Consider the following 22608-nt stretch of genomic DNA (forward strand, 5'->3'; position numbering starts at 1 on the left):
AGATCTTATGAAAGCCTAACCCCCCAAAGAATGCTAGCCCTGACAGAACATCCGCTTCTGGTCCTTCAATCTATAGAATTGACAGTAAGGCAGTACCTCAGACTCCTGGGCTACATGGCAGCCACTATCCCCATGTTACCATTTACAAGACTGCATATGAGAAAGTTACAATGGTATCTTCAGTCCGTCTGGACCAAACACTCCCTTCTTCCCGAGTACAGGGATTTCCTTCTCCCATGCCTCAAAAAGGAAATCCACTGGTGGCCACAAGTGACCCACAGTCCTGTTCTCCCTCTCCGGACACCTTTTCCCACACAGGTCGTGCACACAGATGCCTCAGACTTAAGCTGAGGGGCAACTCCGGGCCATTGAAGGGTCAGAGCCTGTGGCCAAAGCCTCAAACTAGAACACATCAACGTTCGAGAGATGAGGGCAATTCTTCTGGCTCTTCGGGCCTTCCTAACTTACCTCCAGTAAGGTCCATTGAAGATTTTCACAGACAACACCACAGTTCTGTGCTATCTCAATAAACGGGGGGGGGGGGGGCGCAAGTCATACTTACTTTGCAGACTAGCCCGTCTAGTATGGGAGCTACCCACCTCACAGGGAGTGACCCTGCAGGCAGTCTACATCCCCCCTCTCTCCACAACCCCCAGGCAGACTATCTGAGCAGAATCATCACGAACAACTAGGAATGGATGCTTCACAGGGATGTTTTCCTGGATCTGGTCCACTGGTGGGGTATACCTCAAATGGACCTGTTTGCCTCCTTCATCAACAGGCAAATTTCTGGCCTTTGGACCAGGATACCAGACCCACAGGCACTGGCAACAGATGCCTTCTAAATCTCCTGGAGGGAGAAATATCTATATGCATTCCCCCCTTCCCACTCATTCAGAAGGTCCTGCTAAAAATCCAGCAGGACAGACCAAATATCTTGTTGGTGACTTCTTACTGGCCAAGACAGCACTGGTTCCCACTACTTCTACAGTTGTCCAAAGGCAATCACCACAAGTTACCCCCAGAGTGAACCTTCTCACACAGCGTAAGGGATCCCAGATACACCTACAGTGGTAGTTACTGCTGCTCAACCTATAGTTGATAGGATTCTGATCCCCTTCTGATGCCTTTATAACGAGAATGTGCTCAGTGTCCTGCAGGAGGCCAGGAAACCAAATACAAGAAAATCCTACCTTTCAAAGTGGAAAAGGTTTTCTATATGGTGTCATAAAAGACAGTTGGACCCGCTTGCAAGCAAGACCCCTTTAGTCCCGTCTTACCTGTGTGAGCTACTGCAGACAGGCTTGGCTTATTCTTCCATTAAAGCTCACCTGTCTGCAATTTCAGCATGCCTGTCTCTGGATTCCCCTCTGGCATCCGGACTTCCAGCTAAGCTTTTCCTCAAAGGGGTACTTCACCTCAGACCCCCTAGGAAGCCATCTCCCCCACCATGGGATCTTAACTGTGTTTTGGAAAAGCTTACACTTCCTCCATTTGAGCCAGCAGACAAAGCCTTCTTAAAACGTTGCACTTTGAAAACTGTATTACTAGTAGCCTTGACCTCAGCCAGAAGAGTATTAAAGCTACAAGCCCTTATGGCTATTCCTCCTTTCCTAGTTTTCCACAATGACAGGGTTATTCTTAGAACTAACCCTTCCCTCATGCCCAAGGTGGTGAATGACCCTGCTCTCAATCAGGCCATCCATCTACCTACCGTCTTCCCTAACCCACAGGGGGACAGTGAGAGAGTACTTCACTCCCTGGATGTTCACAGACAACTCTGGTGTCTGCATAAAACCAAGTCCATCAAACAAGCTGACCAACTTTTTGTCTCCTTTCACCCCAGAAGGCAGTGACCAAACAGTCTTTGTGTGGATGTCAAAGGCCATCATCTTCTGCTACCAATACCATGGCAAATCTCTGCAAGGTACTGTTAAAGCAAACTCCACCAGGGCTATGGCCTCCTCTGGAGTCTTCTTCAAGGGACTGGATACCTCTACCATTTCAATGCCGCTACTTGGTCGTCAGTACACACCTTTACCAAGCATTACAAACTAGATTGCATTTCTAGAGCTAGGGCAGGGTTTGCCAGTGTTATCCTTCACGGATTCCTGGAGACAGCCTCTAGACCACCTTACCATTCACAGTGAGCTTTGGCACTCACCCATATGTGGAGTACTGCAACATGGGAATAGAAGGACGTAGAAATGTCTAAAATCTTACCGTAACCATAGATATCCTTCTCTTTCATGTTGTATTTCTTCTCACCCTACGTCCCCAACTTTTAGATAGCATTTCCCTTTCTGGGTGGCATAGGACTGGCATTGCCCTTCTAGGACTGGCCCTGACTGGGACTTTCAGTTCTGATGGCTGGTGTGTGCAGACGTCACTTTTATGGCCCACATTCCTTGAGCCACGTCAGAAGTCCCACGCACCATTTAGGGACGTAAACCTTTTGCATACTGGCCGGACGTACGGGAAGCAAGAAGAGTAAACCCATATGTGGAATACTGCAACATGGAAGAGAGACATCTGTGGTTATGGTAAGATTTTTATACAACTTTTCTTTTTTTGCTGGCATTAACTAATAGCCCAAGTAGCTGAGCAAATTAAATAGACTGGTTTATTAATGAATGTTCACACAGGTTTTGAGGCAGTTTTTCTGTCACTAGCAGAGATTAATTTTGCTCATTCCTTGCACATCTTTCAGTTGGTAGGCTAATGACTTGCATCCTTTATTCCTCTGGCTCAATTTTGCAAGGCACCTTTCTCCAGATTCATAATGGCTCTGTCTTTAACTGCTATTAACAGGCATGCCTTCTAAAGATTTGTAGTGGGCCAAAGTTTTCAACTTAAAATGCATAACTCGGTCCCTTAGTAGGAGCGTTTTGCCTTCCTTAATGCTGTCTGGTATGTACTGCCTGTAACAGTCCATGAATTTTATTATCAGCAAAAGATTTGAAGGGGGATGCTGAATGCAGTATTGTTTGCCATCTCAATTATAGGCAGCTCTTTTTTTTTTTTTTTTTATTGGCAAATGAATGTCAAAATGTATCAAACTTCACAATGATGTTAAGATACTGCCTTGCCTTCCAACACGCTGATCAAGCACAGATTGTTTCTATACTAACCTGTCAATTAAGTCATACAGCTATGATTGAAAGGAGTTAATCTGTGAAAGCTATTTTTGACATGCAGGCATTGATGTTTATCCTGTTTCTAGTAGCTTCTGGGCTAATGTGAGACTTCCCATCCTTAGAGAACTTGACCATTTTGTTCCCTCATTACAGGCTCCTCAGACTAAACTGCAGTGCAGAAGTCACTTTTTCTATAGGTCCAAAAAATCCTGGATTACATAACCTCACTTAGTCACATCCTGTTGCCTGAAATTCTGTTCTCAGCTAACAGTGTGCTGCCTGAAAATGGTAAAATTTATTTAACATTTGTTTACTGGGAAAGTCCGACTTGGAATAAAGCCAATTTTCAGTGGAGGCCCAGGGAGAAATGCTCCAGATGCATGTCTTTGTAAGGTGGCAGGAAACTGGAGTACACAAAGGAAACCTACTTGAATACAGGGTGGACATGCAGACTCTGTGCAGAAGGCACCTCAGCTAAGACTCGAATAGGAGAACCTCTTGCTGTGAGGCGACAACGCAACCACTGCTCCATCCAAAATGCAAGTATATATCTCAAATGTAACCTAGTCAAGCCATAAACCCCCACTTATTGGCACGTTCCTTGTTTCTTCTTCTGTAACCCTCCATACTTAAAATTTCTGTTCATATGTAAATACTAGGCTAGTGGTCTGCAGACCATTACAAGCCTAGCCAATAACTAGAAGTCAGAATTAAACCCTGTACCATGAATCTGTTATGTAAAGACCTTAACCATTATGCCAACTAAGTGCCTTGAGAGGCATTTTAAGCCTAGCCAGTTTCCCTTTCAAAGTTGAGAATCAAGCCCTGTACTTTCTCTCTGTGTGGTAAACACTTTAACCATTATACCAAGTCTCAGCCATTTATATGTCAGTTAAAACGTATATTAATTTATATGTAACTGTAAGTAACACTGCAAGCATGTTCTATATACCTACTCAGCTTTCTCCGACTTTGCCTTTATGTATATTTATTTCTATTACTGTAAATAATTCCTGTATATTCTTAACAATATAGTTTACCTCTTGCAAAACATCTCCGCATTTGTCTAACTTTAGTGCTTTCCCAGGCTGAGACTGAAATCGGTCATTTGTGATCAGGGCTCTATCCCAGATCATTTTTAATTAAGAAAATAAAATTCTACCAGGGTTTCATGCAGGTGTTTCAGAAGCAGCCACCAGTGAGTATTCCATGCAGCAGCTCTGTTCCCTCAAATGGATCTGCTGTCTCTTTCAGTGGTACATCATACAGCACTCACTTTGTTCAGCTTACAGTTGCTCCTGACCTGTCTTTGGTAAGTAATGTCTTTCGGCTTTTCCTGGTTACCTTTTTGAATTAGACTTCATTTATTTCAAGGTCAAAATATATGCTGTTTCTGTTCCTTATGACCTTAAGGAGGACAAAATGATGGCCCTGCACAGCAGGCTAACAAAACAATTTCATTAAGAAGCGCTGTTAACTTCACAGTCCTTAGAAGAACCCTTAGTCTCCAAGCGATTTGAAGTTTGGTTACCTTTAAGGCCAGTTTTGATTGGGTAGGTAGATATAAATTTACACCAGGACTGTCATGTACAACTCTGCTTTTAAGTGTTAAGTGCTTGAAAAGGGAGGCAGAAACTTTTCTGTGTGCCTGCTTAAAAGTGTATGTGGCTTAGGCATCTTATGGACCTCATGATCGCCTGCCTAGTATTATTCGTGATGTAAAGGCTTGCCTATCAAATGTTCAGGCTTGTTGAGCAGAGCTAGTAGCACTGAAATTAGTTTCTAGGAAAATACTTTATTTACTGATGCATTTTCTTGTGTTTTGACAGTATTTCAAAACTGTAGGTGTTCTTTTTTGGAGGGGAATTTTAGATCCCCTTCCACAGGGATCTGGTATCTGTTAGGACTACCCCCCATTTCTTCATGAAAGTATTCTCTGAATTATTCTTAAATGATTATGTTCATTTACTTTTCTTTTCACAAGGCCAAGAAACAGAGCAGCGAGTCTGTCACACTGTGGATATCTACTGCCAGTTGAGTTTTTATCTGAAGCAGGTGCTTGAATTTAGAAGACCACACAGCTGTTTCTCCTTTGCAACTTGGAGGGGAAAGGCTAACATTTGCCAAACAAGCCCTTTTCATATCATCTTTTGCTTACTAGTTGAAAGGGCTGTCACTGCCACCATTGCTTGTTTTAGTAATATATCCTTTGCAGACATCTGCATCATTGGTATTCTACTTGGTCAGTAGTGCATACTTCTGAAGTCAAGTTCAAGATATTAAAGCCTGAGGTTAGGTGTCCTTTGATATGTCTGTACTTCAGGACTCCGTCTTCTGAATGTTGACCTTTCAGCAGTCCTTTAGCTTCTTCAGTGCTGATGGCTTACTACCTGCTATGTGGTCCAGTTTTAGGACTTCTCAGAGAATGTCCCCACTGTTGGATATGAGAGACATATACTTTAAAGTATTAGTTGACTGAGTAGGACACTTTTTGCTGGATCCGAGGTAATCTCCCACCATCTCTTTTTGATTGAGATTGCTTCATCTAGCCTCAGTTGTTAGTAGTTCAGGCAAGTGTGTAGTTCACTACTTATCAGTATAAAAGTAGGAACCATCAAGGAGGGTCCCCTCTTGATAAAATAATAATGGTTCTGTTTTTCCTGTAGCTGATATTTAAAGGCCTTACTTTTTCTGCTACCCTTTTTCTTTTTGTATAAGCTAGTGCTTAGTTATTTTAAACATTTAAGTTGTGTAGCCAGTGCTTCTAAGGTTCATTGGATTCGGAATTTGTTGGTACATTCATCTGATTTGAAAGTGTACATACTTAATGAAATACTTGCGTTCATAAGGCCTTACTAAGCATATGACCAAAAGAAGCCATCAAAAAGCTCAGCCACATTACACAATACTAATTAGGAAGTTAACTGGGTCATATGGTATCTTATTTTTTAGAGCTGCAGTAAGGTGGAGCCCTACAGATATTTAGCTTAAAAAAAATAAATGTGGTTACTGTCTGATGCATTTGTGCACAATGTACTTGTAGGCCTTCCTTAAATTTCCATAAAAATCTTTAAAGGTTAAAAATATCTTGATTTGAAAATCGGTTCTATGGGTTACTTATCTTTTTTGTTATTGTTTTAGTTGAGAAAACAAAGTCCCACCTTGAAGTTCCACTGGAGGAAAATATAAACAGAATAGTCTTGGAGGAAGGAACTGTTGAAGCCAGAACCATTGAAGAAGCTATAGCTGTCCTGAGGTACCGTAATCATCTTTTTTTTTTTTTTTTTTTTTTTTTTTTTGTGCATGAGAAGAGTTGTATGCATGTAATTGGTGAGAATTGCCTTTTCTTTTCCTTCATTTTATTCGCTTTCATCATCAGGTAAGCATAGGCATAAAGTGTGTCTGATCTGAGAATCAGCCGGTGAAGTAAAAGGCTTCACTATGGAGGAAGCAGAAACCAGGAATTTGCATACATACAGATGTAGTGTAATGGTCAAGGTAGTAGAGGACAACATGAGAGAAAATGAATGGTGGTTAGAATTCAGGAATATGATAGAAGAAAGGTTCTACATTAATAAACTGACTGTTTATTAAATTATTTACAGATCTGTAGAAAGAAATGGAGGGTAAGTTAATTGGGGCAATGTAGCAATTTCCTCATGTACACAGACAACCCTGTCCTCCTACCACCCAGCATTACAACCTGTGAGAGATGCACTTATCTAGCCAAACTGGAGGTAAAGCTCTCTCCAACCAAGACTGAACTTGACAGTCAAGAGGAGAAGGTAAACACTTGCACCACACCACACTCCATCACATAGTCCCACTAAACCTACACCACCAAAATCCACACATAGAAACACAAAAACATTCACGGAGGCTCTCAATAATAATCTGCTCAAGCAACAGAGACCTCCAAAGTAGAAACGTAAGCAACCTCCACACCCCAACACAACCCAAATGACACATAGCCTACAGACTCAGTGTGCCACTCAACCCCAGCCCATAAGGCAAAACAACACACTAGTCATAGCTGACTCTATAGTCAGGCACACTGATGTCCCACTCAACAGGTTAAACAAGGAGAAGGTTACTGTCAGCTGCCTGTCTGATGCCAGGATCTGCCACATAACCCACGCACTCAGGCCACTCCACAACAAGTACAGATATAACTCTGTCATTGTCCATGTTGATGTGAATGACCTGAGACGTACCTCCCTGGACTACATGAAAAGAGACATGGAAGAGCTCTCCAATCTTGTAGCCCAGGAAGGTAGGACCCTAGCCCTGAATAGCATCCTGCCATCACCCAGAGTGATACCGCAGTATAAGGACAAAATGATTGACCTCAACAATTGGTTAAGCTTCTGGTGTCATTCTAAGGGGATCCAGTATCTGCCTGGGACGACATGTTCGACGGACCACGATGCTTTGCTAGAGATGGCCTGCACCTGTCACCCCTGGGATTCCGGATACTGGCTAAGGCTCTTGCTGCCCCTTTAGGCAAGGTTCAAATGACAAATTCACCACCGTAACAGGAACAGGTAAGCAAAAACTGAGGGTAATGCTACTTGATGTTGGAACTCTAAATCTCAAAATGCACTCCCTTGAGACACTCCTTAAAATGGAGAACATCGATATCTGTGCAGTGACTGAGACCTGGTTCAAGGCTCCAGAGAGCACCCCTGCATTACCAGGCTATAACTTGTACCACACTTTTCGGCCATGTAACCTGGACCAGAACACCAAAGGCGGAGGTGTAATGCATCTGAGGTTATCCAAGTGCAACTAACTCCTGGCAAAACTGCAGTCCAAATTGTAGCTTGTTGCACATCCCCTGCCATGCCCCAGGATTCCCACTCCTCTTTTCTTGATGTACTGGAAAATATTAGGGTTCAACCAGACACCCTAATAATGGGCGATTTGAACTACCCCACCATTAACTGGGAAAACTACTCATGTACCAACTCCTTCATTCAAAGCTTTCTGTAATTTATAAATTCCAATGCCCTGGATCAACTTATCCACACCCCCACCAGGGGCAACAGTATCCTAGACCTAGACATTACCAATATGAGTGACTGGTGTTCCACACCTGAAGTCAGCTCCTCGTTGGTCATATCCGACCATAAGCTAATCACCCTAGATATCCACATCCTGCCCCTGCCCCCCATTAAGGAAATCACAGTAAAAAAGTTCTCCAAAGCCAACTTCATGGTTCTTAAGACAGAATTGGCAAACTTCATGACACCCATGCAGATGGGCAATACAGTTATGACTGCTGAATCCTACACAGATGCACTCTATAAGCACTTACATGAGTGCATGGATCATGCTATCCCAAACAGAACCAATACACTATCTTCCAAAAAAAGGAAGCCAATCTGATGGTCCCCTGCCGTAAACAAACTCTACAACAGAAGGACGAAACTGTTGCAGAAGAGAGTAAAATCCCATGAGTGGAGGAGTTCTCTGGTCAGCCTCAGTAAGAAGCTGAGATCCCTTATAAGATCCTCCAAAGCTATCTACGAAAACAAAATTGCCACTGATTTTAGGGACAACCACAAAGCATTCTATAGCTATTTCAAGAATATCCATGGCAACACCCAGGTCTGCTCTGAATTACAAAACAACGGCATGAAAATTACAGAACCAACTGATATTGCCAACGTTCTGGCAAGTTCAGTGTTAACTTTACCCCCCTCTCACCCCCTAAAGGGGCCATAACTATACAGGAAGAATTGCACAAAAAAAGTTTTTCCTTGAATCCAACTGGTCACAAGCAAAAGAAATCAACAATATATCCAAGGAAAACCAGGATCCAAACACAAATTCGATACTCTTTATTTGGACAAAAACAACGTGGTTGAGCGCTTTCATCTAAATATAAAGACTTCTTCAGAACGTAGTAAAATGAATCACACTCTCTTATATACTCAAAAAGCCTGCCTTTTCCAAAAAATCATTCAATTACTGCCCAATTAAAACTTGATTGATTAAATAACTTTGCCACACTAGATTGTGTACAATACTAAAATAAAAATACTGGTCTGTGATGCCTGTATTGTTTCACTGTCCTTGCCAATATGCTTGTATTAATGAAAAAACAATAAAATACTGTTACTAATACATATGTCCTAAGACTAACAAATGTCCTTCCCAGTAATAAAGTTAATACAATCCAATGAGTGTCACACATAACAGAATAAAAATGTCTTTGTTAAAAAATAAAAAGTAATAACATGATTATTAAAATTCAAGACTGGTTCAGATGAAGAACTGTGAAGTACAATAATAATCATACCACAACATATTGTAGATGTTGTAAAAATGTATAAAAATATACAGTAACTAAGTAAAAACACTAAGCAAAGGTGATCCTAGCATATTATATTCTTACTAATGGTTTGGTAGGGATCACTTCATTGAGACCAGGGGAGCTGGCAGCATTAAGTCGGATCTGCCATTTGATCTCCTTTTCACCTACCACTGCTTTGATACCCCCCCCCCCTAGGATTGGGTAGAACTACTTCTAAAATAGCAAATTTAAAGCAAGTACAACCTGGACTGGTGGCTAGGTGACGGAACAAGGCATTATTGACATCTTGTTTCTTAATACAGTAAATATGATCATAAATCCTATTTTTTAGCCGGCGGTCTGTCTTCCCCACGTAATAGTTCCAACAGGAACAACATAATGCCAAATAAATCAAATGTTGGGTCTGACAGTTGCAACAGCAAAATCTCACCTTACTGCTGATATTGTTTTTCAAGGTGATAGTTTGTTCTTCAAAGATATATCTACAAAAATTGCAGTGCCCACATTTCCTGGTTCCTGATCTATTGATCATCCCTTTCCTTTGATAATTGGATTTTACTTCAATAATTCTTTTTAAATTAGTCCCCGTTTTGTATACAAACTGGGGTCTGTGTGATATTTTGTCTTTAATAGCATCATCACTTGTTAGTATGTTCCAATTAGAAGTGATTATTTCCTTAACCTCCTTAGTGTATTTACTGTATTTCAAGATACAGGCCTTCATGTAGTTGTCGTCCTTGGCATCTCTGTTGGTATTGTCACTATTTTGTCTCATGTTAGTAGTCTGCAATCCTACACCCAGAAGTGGTGGATATTTCTTTCCCCATTCTTTGGAGACATATTGGATTATATCGTTGATCATTGGGATGGGATATCCTTTATCCCTAAATAAATGACCAATAAATGCCAGTTCCTTCAACATACACTCTTTCACAGATGTCATTCTGGCAGCTCTGATACACTGTCCCTTTACTATACTACGTTTGGTGGAGTATGAGTGGGCACTGTCAAAGTGAAGATATCCATTGCTGAATGTATCTTTCCTAAAAATCTTTGATTGGAAATATTGACCATCATTGTATATGTATATATACGTCTAAATAGTTTATCCCCTCCTTATCAAACTGATAGGTAAACTTAAGATAACTGGTGGTTTGGTTCATGTAGTCAATAAAATTTTTGAGCATGTCTACATCTCCCTCCCACAAGACAAAAATGTCATCCAGGTATCTGACGTAAGTTTTAAAGTATTGTGTCCAAGGGGAATGTAAAATAAATTCCTCCTCCCAATCCAGTAGTACTAGATTCGCATACATGGGGGCACAGGCTGCCCCCATGGCCACACCAGTAGTTTGTCTGTAGTACTCCCCTTCATAATATATGTAACTGTGGTCTAGTACAATGTCCAGAAATTCAGTAAGTAAGGAGATGGCATCAAGATCAAGTCCACTAAATTTGCGTAGACTGTTGGTGAATCTACTGATGCCTTCGTCCTTGGGAATGCATGAAAAAAGGTCCTGGATATCGATGGTGACAAATATAAGGTGAGGACTCCACAAATCATGCTTAAATATTCCCAAGAGTCTTTCATGATGTGAGCTGTCACACTGTACATGTGCTTGAGTCTGTGGTCAATGACCTTACCAAAAGGGAAAGCTTTACTCAGACTCCCAGAAATAATCGGCCTGAACGGGGGATCCAATGGATCCTTATGAACTTTAGGGATCCCTGTGATGGTTGCCAATATAGGAAATTCTACTCTAAGAAACTTGTACAGGTCTTCACTAATTCTGTCATCAAGTAAAAACTCCTCTAAGTAGGAATCTATTCTCCGGTGAGCTATGTTCACCTGATTCAGGGAGGATACCTCATACTGTGTAGAATTATTGAGAAGATCAAAGATTTTGTTGGTGTATTTTTCTTGATCATATAACACTATTCCTCCCCCCTTGTCAGCTGACATAATCTTAATGTTTTGTTCACATAAGGAGTCGATGACAGTGTTGGCTTGTTTCCTCATAGCGAAGTGTTTGCTGTTATCCTTGTGTTTATTGTGTAGATCATACAATTGTGTATTGATCACCTTTTCGAAAGACCCCAGTGTTTTATGCATAGGAGGGGTGAAAGAACTTTTCTTCCTTAGGTCAGCAGGGGATACCTGCTGTGGAAGACTATTATGAAAAAATACACCAAGGTTTACCTTCCGGAGGAATAGTTTGACTTCAAAGTGTCAATAAGGTCCAAAGACTTGTCCGGAATAAATTTCATTCCCTTAGAAAAGACATGAAATAGGTCAGATTGAGTTTCATAAGTACTGTAATTATAAATTTTAACATCACCACTAATGTGCATAATGTTGTTAAGTAACTGTGCACTAGTGTGGTGTGTAGTGTCCTGCTGATGTTTGTCAAAATCGTGACTACAGGTGTTACTGGTATTTGCTTCAACAAAGTGTCCTAATAATTCCTGTATTTGTTCCATCTGTTCTGGCCCCTCTTGTTCCGACCTGTAGGCTGCCAATTGTTGTATTCCCTCTCCTCCTCTAAAAAATCATCCTCATGATGATAATAATTGGTGGTGTCGTGTCTCTTAACGTGTATAGTCTCCTTTTTAGTCTCCCTCTCCTGTCTAGAGTTCCACCCATACACTATCCCATTCTCGTATTGGTGCATATCCCTAAGAAATTTTACATTTCCTGTCAAACACTTTTTTGCAATTGTTTTCAGCATAATCAAATTGTTTACCATAAAGTTTCTCCCACTGAGGAAACAACATGTCCTTAGTAATAATTTTGTTCATGCATTCAACCTCATGAACCAATGTACTGAGTTTTGAGTCGTTGCAAGACACAATGAACTCCATAAACTGTTTGCCAAAGCTATTAAACATCTCATTACAAATTTTAATATTCTCAATATTCATATCTACCCCTATGGGTTCCTTGAAAAAATCTCAAACCCATCGGGACTATGCCACTGTCAATGCATTTACGCAAATATAAATTGTCCACTTGAAGTGTCTTAATTTTGGTAAGCTTGTTCCCAAAATTATAGATCATTGGGAATTCTTGGGAATATTTAAGCATGATTTGTGGAGTCCTCACCTTATATTTGTCACCATCGATATCAAGGACCTTTTTTCATGCATTCCCAAGGACGAAGGCATCAATAGATTCACCAACAGTCTACGCAAATTTAGTGGACTTGATCTTGATGCCATCTCCTTACTTACTGAATTTCTTGACATTGTACTAGACCACAATTACATATATTATGAAGGGGAGTACTACAGACAAACTACTGGTGTTGCCATGGGGGCAGCCTGTGCCCCCATGTATGCGAATCTAGTACTACTGGATTGGGAGGAGGAATTTATTTTACATTCCCCTTGGACACAATACTTTAAAACTTACGTCAGATACCTGGATGACATTTTTGTCTTGTGGGAGGGAGATGTAGACATGCTCAAAAATTTTATTGACTACATGAACCAAACCACCAGTTATCTTAAGTTTACCTATCAGTTTGTTAAGGAGGGGATAAACTATTTAGACGTATATATATACAATGATGGTCAATATTTCCAATCAAAGATTTTTAGGAAAGATACATTCAGCAATGGATATCTTCACTTTGACAGTGCCCACTCATACTCCACCAAACGTAGTATAGTAAAGGGACAGTGTATCAGAGCTGCCAGAATGACATCTGTGAAAGAGTGTATGTTGAAGGAACTGGCATTTATTGGTCATTTATTTAGGGATAAAGGATATCCCATCCCAATGATCAACGATATAATCCAGTATGTCTCCAAAGAATGGGGTAAGAAATATCCACCACTTCTGGGTGTAGGATTGCAGACTACTAACATGAGACAAAATAGTGACAATACCAACAGAGATGCCAAGGACGACAACTACATGAAGGCCTGTATCTTGAAATACAGTAAATACACTAAGGAGGTTAAGGAAATAATCGCTTCTAATTGGAACATACTAACAAGTCATAATGCTGTTAAAGACAAAATATCACACAGACCCCAGTTTGTATACAAAACGGGGACTAATTTAAAAAGAATTATTGAAGTAAAATCCAATTATCAAAGGAAAGGGATGGTCAATAGATCAGGAACCAGGAAATGTGGGCACTGCAGTTTTTGTAGATATATCTTTGAAGAACCAACTATCACCTTGAAAAACAATATCAGCAGTAAGGTGAGATTTTGCTGTGGCAACTGTCAGACCCAACATTTGATTTATTTGGCATTATGTTGTTCCTGTTGGAACTGTTATGTGGGGAAGACAGACCGCCGGCTAAAAAATAGGATTTATGATCATATTTACTGTATTAAGAAACAAGATGTCAATAATGCATTGTTCCGTCACCTAGCCACCAGTCCAGGTTGTACTGGCTTTAAATTTGCTATTTTAGAAGTAGTTCTACCCAATCCTAGGGGGGGGGGTATCAAAGCAGTGGTAGGTGAAAAGGAGATCAAATGGCAGATCCGACTTAATGCTGCCAGCTCCCCTGGTCTCAATGAAGTGATCCCTACCAAACCATTAGTAAGAATATAATATGCTAGGATCACCTTTGCTTAGTGTTTTTACTTAGTTAATGTATATTTTTATACATTTTTACAACATCTACAATATGTTGTGGTATGATTATTATTGTACTTCACAGTTCTTCATCTGAACCAGTCTTGAATTTTAATAATCATGTTATTACTTTTTATTTTTTAACAAAGACATTTTTATTCTGTTATGTGTGACACTCATTGGATTGTATTAACTTTATTACTGGGAAGGACATTTGTTAGTCTTAGGACATATGTATTAGTAACAGTATTTTATTGTGTTTTTTCATTAATACAAGCATATTGGCAAGGACAGTGAAACAATACAGGCATCACAGACCAGTATTTTTATTTTAGTATTGTACACAATCTAGTGTGGCAAAGTTATTTAATCAATCAAGTTTTAATTGGGCAGTAATTGAATGATTTTTTGGAAAAGGCGGGCTTTTTGAGTATATAAGAGAGTGTGATTCATTTTACTACATTCTGAAGAAGTCTTTATATTTAGATGAAAGCACTCAACCACGTTGTTTTTGTCCAAATAAAGAGTATCGAATTTGTGTTTGGATCCTGCTTTCCCTGGATATATTGTTGATTTCTTTTGCTTGTATACAGGAAGAATGCAGAGTCCCTGTAATCACAACTACGAAGGTAAAAGCTGCACTCTCGAAAACCAAAAACACAGCATCCATGGGACCGGACAACATCCCAGGCTGCATTTTACATGAACTTCAGAACGAACTGGCTCCCCACCTAAGCACCATGTTCAGTCATATTCTGACATCAGGCTTTGTGCCTGCTGAGTGGTGCACAGCAACAGTTATCCCACTCCACAAAGGGGGGAGCCATCACTGATCCCGGGAACTATCGCCATATTAGCCTAACGAGCCTGGTCTGTAAGGCAATAGAACGTATCCTCGTGGAACTCATAAACAAAGACATTGGTAACCTCCAAACTCTGGACCCCACTCAGTTCGGGTTTGTGTAAGGCAGATCATGCCTCCTAAAACAGATAGACTTCTTTGAGGCAGTCACCAAAGCTGTAGACAAGGGTAAGGTGATTCATACAGCATATCTTGACCTCGCCAAGGGTTTCGACACCATCCCCCATTCTGGAATTCTAGCTAAACTCACTAAACTAGGTATAAATCCCTACGTCACAAGATGGGTTGCCAATTGGCTCACTGACAGAACCCACACTATGAAAGTTGTAGACTCCAAATCTGACTTCAAACCAGTGACAAGTGGAGTACCACAGGGTTCGGTCCTGGGAACTCTCCTGTTTGGTATCTACTTCTCTGAATTACATGCTAACACAGAAGGCCTTTGGCTAATGAAGCTTGCAGATGACTGCAAACTAGGAGCCATAGATGAGTCCCCAAATGGTATGGACATCCTACAGAAGGGCCTCACTGAGACAGATGCCTGCTGTCAGACCCATGGCCTCAAGCTCAATGGCAAAAAGTGCATTGTCATCCCCTTTGGTAAAAACTCTGTGCCATGAACTACCACGTAGGCGGCAGTCTACTTAACGCCAAATGCATGATGAGACCCGGGGACCCAGGTGGACAGTAGTCTCTCCTTTGATAACCACATTGCCACAGTAATCAGGAAATCCTACGTGGCACACCTCATCACCAAAGGGTTCTCGTCTAGGAAAAAAGAGGTCATTGTTCCCTTCTACTCGACACTCATTAGACCTGTTGTAGAGTACAATACCCCTTTTGGAATGTACCTCACAAGACATCTGCAGCAGCTTGAAAGGCCACAGAAGTACTTCACAAAGAGGATTCCTAGTCTCAAAAGATGCCCTACACTGACCGTCTCAAAAAAACGTCAGCTTTATTCCGTAGCATATCGCCTACTCCGAGGTGATCTCTGCCTAACATATAAAGCTATGTCAAACCCAGAGCTGTTGGACATGCTACACCTAAAGAAATCTCAGTCCCTCCGAGCTACACGCTCTAGGGGCCTAAACCTTGTCACCACAATAAACAGGACATGCTGGAGAGAGAGATTCCTGTCCCAGAGACTTCCCATACTCTGGAACAAGCTACCCATCTATGTCAAGCAAAGTTCCTCATTAGCACTTAAGTGGATAGGGAATAGGAAATACACCCCGGGGATCACTTCTGTGGCTCTGCTCGACAGGGGCACAGGAAAATAACTTTCTTGGGTGGTGTAAACTAGGGAACCTTATTGGCTAGGCTTACTTAGGTCCTTGGGCCGATAGCCTAGTACCTACCTATGAATCTATAATGCAAGCTAAACAAGGAACCCCTTTTATGTATCTAGTACCTAAACCCCCCCATACACCCCTCCCTACAGTTATTTGAACATCTGTGTGAAATTGATCTTCGTAGTTTAGGAACCCTGAATCCTATAAATGTACCTCAGAATTTGTCTAGTGATGAGAATGAGTTAAGGTCCATTCAGTGTAATAGGGCGATCAGGGTCATGAAACCAGACAAGGGTGGTGGGATTGCTGTTATGAACATGGAACTATATGCTATGAAAATGAAAAATATACTTGAAGGTTGTTTCTATAAAGGGGTATCACTTAATGAATTTAACGGGGCATTAAGGAAGATAAAAAATGAAATTAACTACCTTTTTATAGAGGGGGGTATTTCTATAGAAGAATTGAATTACATTCTAGTACCCCACCCAAAAGTTTCTTGTATGTTTGGTTTGCCTAAATTGCATAAAGATTTACATGACCCCCCCCCCCCCCACCATGAGACCCATTGCAGATGCCCGTGGTTCTGTTATACAACCCATAGCAAGGTACTTGGATATTAAAGAATTTTGTATCTGAAGAGAGGAGTGAATGCAAAGACTTGTGGGACTTTCTACAGAGAATACATCTATTGGATTATACTGAAGGTGGTTATTTCAGTACTGTAGACGTAAAATACGTCTGTACTGTTACACCCCATAAGACAGGGGTAGAATGGTTCTGTGAATATCTCTTGGTAAAGAATATACCACAGGTAAAAATTAATAAATTTTAACACCTATTAAGTATTGTCTTGCATAACAATTTTATCTTATTTGATAGGGAGTACTATTTTGCAAATAGAAGGCATCTCAATGGGTTCAGCTTGTGGGGGGACATATGCTAACATCGTAATATTACAGTGAGAGAAAAAATACTTATTTAATTAAAACTATTTCTCCCACTGCACATGTTATATGAAATTTTTGGATGACATTTTTATGTATTGGGAGGGGCCAGGAGAGGTTATACCCGAGTTCCTAGGGTATTTAAATGGGTGTACCCCTTTTCTAAAATTCACACATACGGTTGGAGTTGATGAAATACCATACTTAGATGTGAGGTTAATGAAAGACAGAGTAATTAAGGTGTTTAAATCTGAAATTTATCGAAAACCAACATATTCAAACAGCTTTTTACACTTCAGCAGTTCACATTTTATTTATTTATTTATATATATATATATATATATATATATATATATATTTTTTTTTTTTTTTTAATTTTTTTTTTTTTTTTTTACATTTGTTGACTGGGCTAGTCCAACTGGATACATGTCCATTTTCATTAGAGGCCCGGGGAGATAAGCTCCAGTTACACTATTAATTCAAAACAGATATAAAAAAAATATATTGTCAATAGAGATTAAACATCACGATCTTCAGTACAAGGTTTACAAAAAACAATGCAGTATTACAAGAAACATATTTACATAGGAGAAGTTTGACAATTACATAGCAGACTAGAAAAAAGAACAGATTAAAACTAATAATTAAGGTTGTTTATAAAAGTAAATGCTCAGAGTAACAAAAACAACATGAAGTTAGTATATATACAAAGTGGAAACATATGTGGTCTCAGCAAGCTGATTATTACAGAAATATGTATTTTGTGGTAGTTACCTGAAGAGACAAGACTCGATATCAAAGTAAGGAGGCTTACTATTCCAAATGTAAGGGTGTTAGGAGGAAGGAAAAGCAGTAAGGATAAACGGAGGGGGGGGGGTTAGCCTGGATTAGTACATGGGCATAGCCATTGAGATTTAAGTAATATTTTTAGTTGCTTTTTGAAGAGTGGTAATGATGTAAGAGATGTTAGTTTGCTGGGAAGCCTATTCCAGGTTTCCCCCACAGAATTAGAGAAAAGAGAATCACCTGCTTTGTTGTAAGATTTTTGAATGGATACTAGTAATTTATCTGCTGAGCGAAGGGTAGTAAGATTTTTGTAGGGGGTGATGAGGCTACATAGGTTAGGAGTATTACCTGGATGATACAAAGTCTTATAGGTAATAATAAGTTGTTGAGATTGTAGCTGGTTTTGCAGTTCTAGCCATCCTAGCTGTTTAAGATTTTGGCAATGGTGAGTTCGAAATGGGGAGCCAGTGGCAAATCTGGCAATGTTGTTATAGGAGGTTGCCAGTTTGTTAAGGTTGTTTTTGGAAAGATTAGTAAAGATGGGGGAGGCATTGAGGAGTGTAGAGATCAGATATGTATGGGCAATGGTAGTTCTAGTTTCTGGGGTAAGGAAAGGTTTTATCCTGTAAAGGGTACCAAGTTTTCTGTTTACAGTTTTAATAGTTGAGTTAATATGGGAGTCAAAGTTCAGGTTGTGGTCAATTACACCTAAGAGTTTGGTGGTTGTGTCAGGTGCTATAACAGTACCATTGTTAGATGTAACTGTGAGGTCTATTGGGGAGGATTTTAGTGTTTGAGTAAATGACAACAATTTTGTTTTTTTGGCGTTTAGGAGGAGACACCGTTGAAGGAACCAATTTTCTACTAGGTTAAATACAGTTTGAGTTTTGGATTGGAGTTCAGATGAAGATGAGGCAGCACAAATTAGTGTGGTATCATCTGCATACTGTATGCATGTAGCTTGAGGAAGATTTGTATTTAGATCATTAATAAAAATGGAAAAAAGGAGCGGCCCCAGGATAGAGCCTTGAGGGACACCAAGGGTAATAGGGAGAGGTGTGGATAGGTGATTGTCTCAAAGGACAGCGTGATGTCTATTTCTAAGTAGGACTTGAACTATTTTAGTGCCTGTGTGTCAAGAGAGAGTAATTTGAGTATGTTTAGAAGTGTCTGATGGTTAACCATGTTGAAGGCTTTAGAGAGGTCAATAAAGAGTGCAGAGGAAAGCATGTTGTTATTATGATGTTTGTTAATGTAGTCAGAGAAGGATAAGAGAGCAGTGGTGGTACTACGGCAGGGTCTAAAACCATGCTGGCAGTCAGCTAGTAGGTCATTTTGGAGAAGGTGATCAAGTAGTTGCTGGTGGATGCATTTTTCCATAATTTTAGCTAAAGGAGAGAGGAAGGCTATGGGGCGAAAGAGAGTTCTGTTGAGTTACCACCCTTGTGAAGTGGAATAATGTGAGAGATTTTCCAGAGCGAGATGGAATGGAACCTTCAGTAATGGTTCTATTAATTAGGATGGAAATGGGATAGGCAAGTACTTTTGCTGCAGTTCGCAGGTATTCAGCTGGTAGGAGATCAGCTGAGGGGGTACATGGTTTAAGTTTGTAGAGTAAGGCGTGGATAAGGGATGTAGGAACTGGTTTTAAATGAAAAGTGGGGGGGTATTCTAGGTAATGAGGATGGGAGAGTTGAGCTAAGAGTAGGCAAGGAGTTTGCTGATGCTTTCCACACCTTTTTTACTGAAACTGTTCAATCTCTAGCAATCTGGCTGGGACTGTTAAGGGAGAGACCTGATGGAGTTGGTGTCTTGGAATGGCCTGGGTATAGAAGTATATTTATACCTAACCAGAAGTTTGTGTTTTTTTGTTGATAATTTTCCTAGAGTTTAAAAAAGAAGTTTTTTTATCAAGAATTATTGATCTTTTAGTGGCATTTCTCAGCTCTTTAAATTTTGGATGATCTGTTGGAATTGAGTTTCTCCATTTAGACCAGATTTTATTTCTCAATAATATTTTCTGCCTAGTGTCTTTAGTGAGCCATGAAGCAGCTTTACGTCTAGTTCTTATAGAGCGAGTAGGGGCATGGTATTCCAGGATTTGTAAAAATTTAGTGTTAAAATAGGTTACTGCTTGCTCAAGAGGGAGTAGTTTTAAGGATGACCAGTCACAGGCTTGAAGCTCAGCTTGGAAGCTTGCTGGATTGAAATCTTTTTTGTTCCGGGCAGTTTTAAACAGTCTGGTTGGGAATAAAGGTTCTTTGTCTGATTATGTAAGTAAGGGAGTGGTCACTAATATCATCAGGAAGGGTACCTGCTTTATGAGAGAGACTATGGCTATTTACTAAGATCCAGTCTAAGATACTTTCTTTGCTACTGGGTTTATGGATTCTGGTTGGACTGGTAATTATTTGGGAGAAGCCATAAAGGTTGATATGGGTTGTAGGTTTGGATGAGGTACAGCAATTCCAATCTATTTATACATGTTTAAACAAAAGAAAGCCGTAGTAAAAGGTCAGTATGTAAGGGCTGCACAGGTGTATCTGAATTTGAAAGTTTTTTGGATGAATGTGACCATCTTAAAGATATGTTCCAGAAGAGGGGATACCCTAGTTCACTAATAAATGACGTGATGTTAGAAGTGGTAAATAAAAGAGAGAGGGGGCACGTTAAGCCTTTATTATACCAAAAACAAGAAGAAGAAATAAGTGGGAATGATGGGGAGGTTGTGAATAGCACTGTTATGCAATCCCAAGTTCAAGAGACCGGACAAAAGTTTGAGATATCTGAGGGGAGGAAATTTAACAGTGCATTCATTACAATTTTTAATCAAAGCAGTAAGAATGTAGCTGACATTTTGTTTAAAAATTGGGTGGTATTAACTAATAATAGAGACACAGAAATATAGTGGGTGAATCTCCTACCATCGTATATAAAAAGGGTAGAACTATGAAAAACTTTAGAATATACACAAGTGAATTCACAAAATGGGATGCATGAAAAAATGTGGTGCATGTAACTATTGATGTTAAGTTGCCCATCTCGCCTTCGTTCTTGCTGTTTGGGTTCGGAGCCGATCCTCAGCTCCGAGACTGCTATCTTCTGTAGCTCGAGAGCTGTTTACTGGCTCGAGGCTACCCCTTATCCCAGCATGCCCAGCGTCCGCTACCCAGATCTCGTTTGCCGCTTCAGCTGCGAGGTTGCATCCTTACTGGCTCAGGCTTAGTATAGTTTTTTCTATTGATATATTGTTGTTTATTCTTGAAAGTTTGTCAAGTTTTTGTCTAGATAATATTCCTTTATCACGTTCTTGTGTATTTTAGCTTTGTTGACCGTTGCTCCATAACTCAAAGGCCTTCTGTTCCCTTGAACTCGTGTAAATTAGAGAGTTCCCCCCCCCCAGGATAGCCGTTTAAATTAGAGGCTTTCCTTCTGTTTGTTTCATGATTTTTGTAGTATAGCTTTTTATTATTGTTGTTGTGGTTTTTGTTACTATTATGTCTAAAGATACCAAGGTATCTGGCTTCAAAAAGTGTGACTCTTGCTATCAGAAAATGTCTGACAGATGGACAACACTAGTTGTGTATATTGTTTGGGCGCTGTTCACCTGCAGGACTCCTGTTCTATATGTCACGGTTTTAGTCCAAGGGTCCTGAAGGAGTGCAAAAACAAATTAGTTCTTTGGGGATTATTGAAGCCTCAGGATTCACCGGCTAAAAGTACTCAGCCAGCGAAATTCCCTAAGTCTGTCAAGCCATTGGCTCCACCTTCGGAGCCGACTCCCTTACTTGACCAACCAAGTATGTCAGTGCTGGCTGGCACCGACAAAACAACTTCTCTGTCGGCTCCATCTGCTATTTTGGAGCCATAAGAGACTGAGGTCTCCGTCCTTGGAGTCCATCCACTCAGCACCTCAGTCACGTAGCCATCATTCTTCCCACTCCTCCCGATCCTCTAGATTATCGGATCATGATGTGGAGAGAGTAATAAGTAGGTTGCTTAAGTCACAGGCACTGGCAAAAATTCTGTCCAGCCCACCTCAACAGGCATCGGCTCCACCCGCCTCTATTTCTGTTCCTCCTCCGATTACATTTAGCTAGGAGCCGGAAACCATGGATCCGCAGGTAGTAGAACCATCAGCGCTGATCATCATCTCTCCTTCAGTTCCTACATCAGCTCTGATTACCTCGATTGTACCTTCTATTGAGGGATCTGGGTGCCGTTGCTCTCTCGTCGGCTCTGAGGGGGAGAGTGGCATCGGACCATTGTGAGACCCCGTTCTTCCCCTCGTAGCTTCGGCGCTGGTGAGCTCAGCTCCAACATCGGCCTCGGAGCCGTCACCCTCGACGCGGAGAAAGACTCCTGTTTCTTCGGAGCCAGAGCTTTCTCTGCCTAGCGGTCGGGATGTCTTCGAGGTCATGCGGAGTGTGCTGTCCCCAGAACAGCTCTACTGCCAGCTCCATCGGCTCCTCCCCCCGTGGTGTCTGTTCCAACCTCTTCTCCTCCTCCAGACCCCAAATGTAGGGAACCCATGCCCCAGGACACCCCATTGGGTGATCCCTTTTCTTCCGAAGCCTCCCCTGATCACTCTGAGGAGCCTCCCCGGAAGAATTGCAAGAGGAAGCACATAGACTCACCTGAGTATGTCACTTCAGATACAGACAT

General features: G+C 40.8%; 1 protein-coding gene across 1 annotated transcript in view; it reads left to right on the forward strand.

Moving 5' to 3' along the window:
• The window catches only part of CCDC124 (coiled-coil domain containing 124), a 768284-nt gene that overhangs the window by 619474 nt on the left and 126202 nt on the right, over window positions 1-22608 (forward strand). The window contains exon 3 of the mRNA XM_044090633.1: window positions 6279-6393. Coding sequence (XP_043946568.1) covers window positions 6279-6393 — 115 coding nt within the window. The remainder of the gene's footprint in view (window positions 1-6278; window positions 6394-22608) is intronic.

The sequence above is a fragment of the Protopterus annectens genome, chromosome 13.part0 (genome assembly GCF_019279795.1).
Source record: "Protopterus annectens isolate FY-2018-M chromosome 13.part0, PAN1.0, whole genome shotgun sequence".
Classification (NCBI taxonomy): Eukaryota; Metazoa; Chordata; order Ceratodontiformes; family Protopteridae; genus Protopterus; species Protopterus annectens.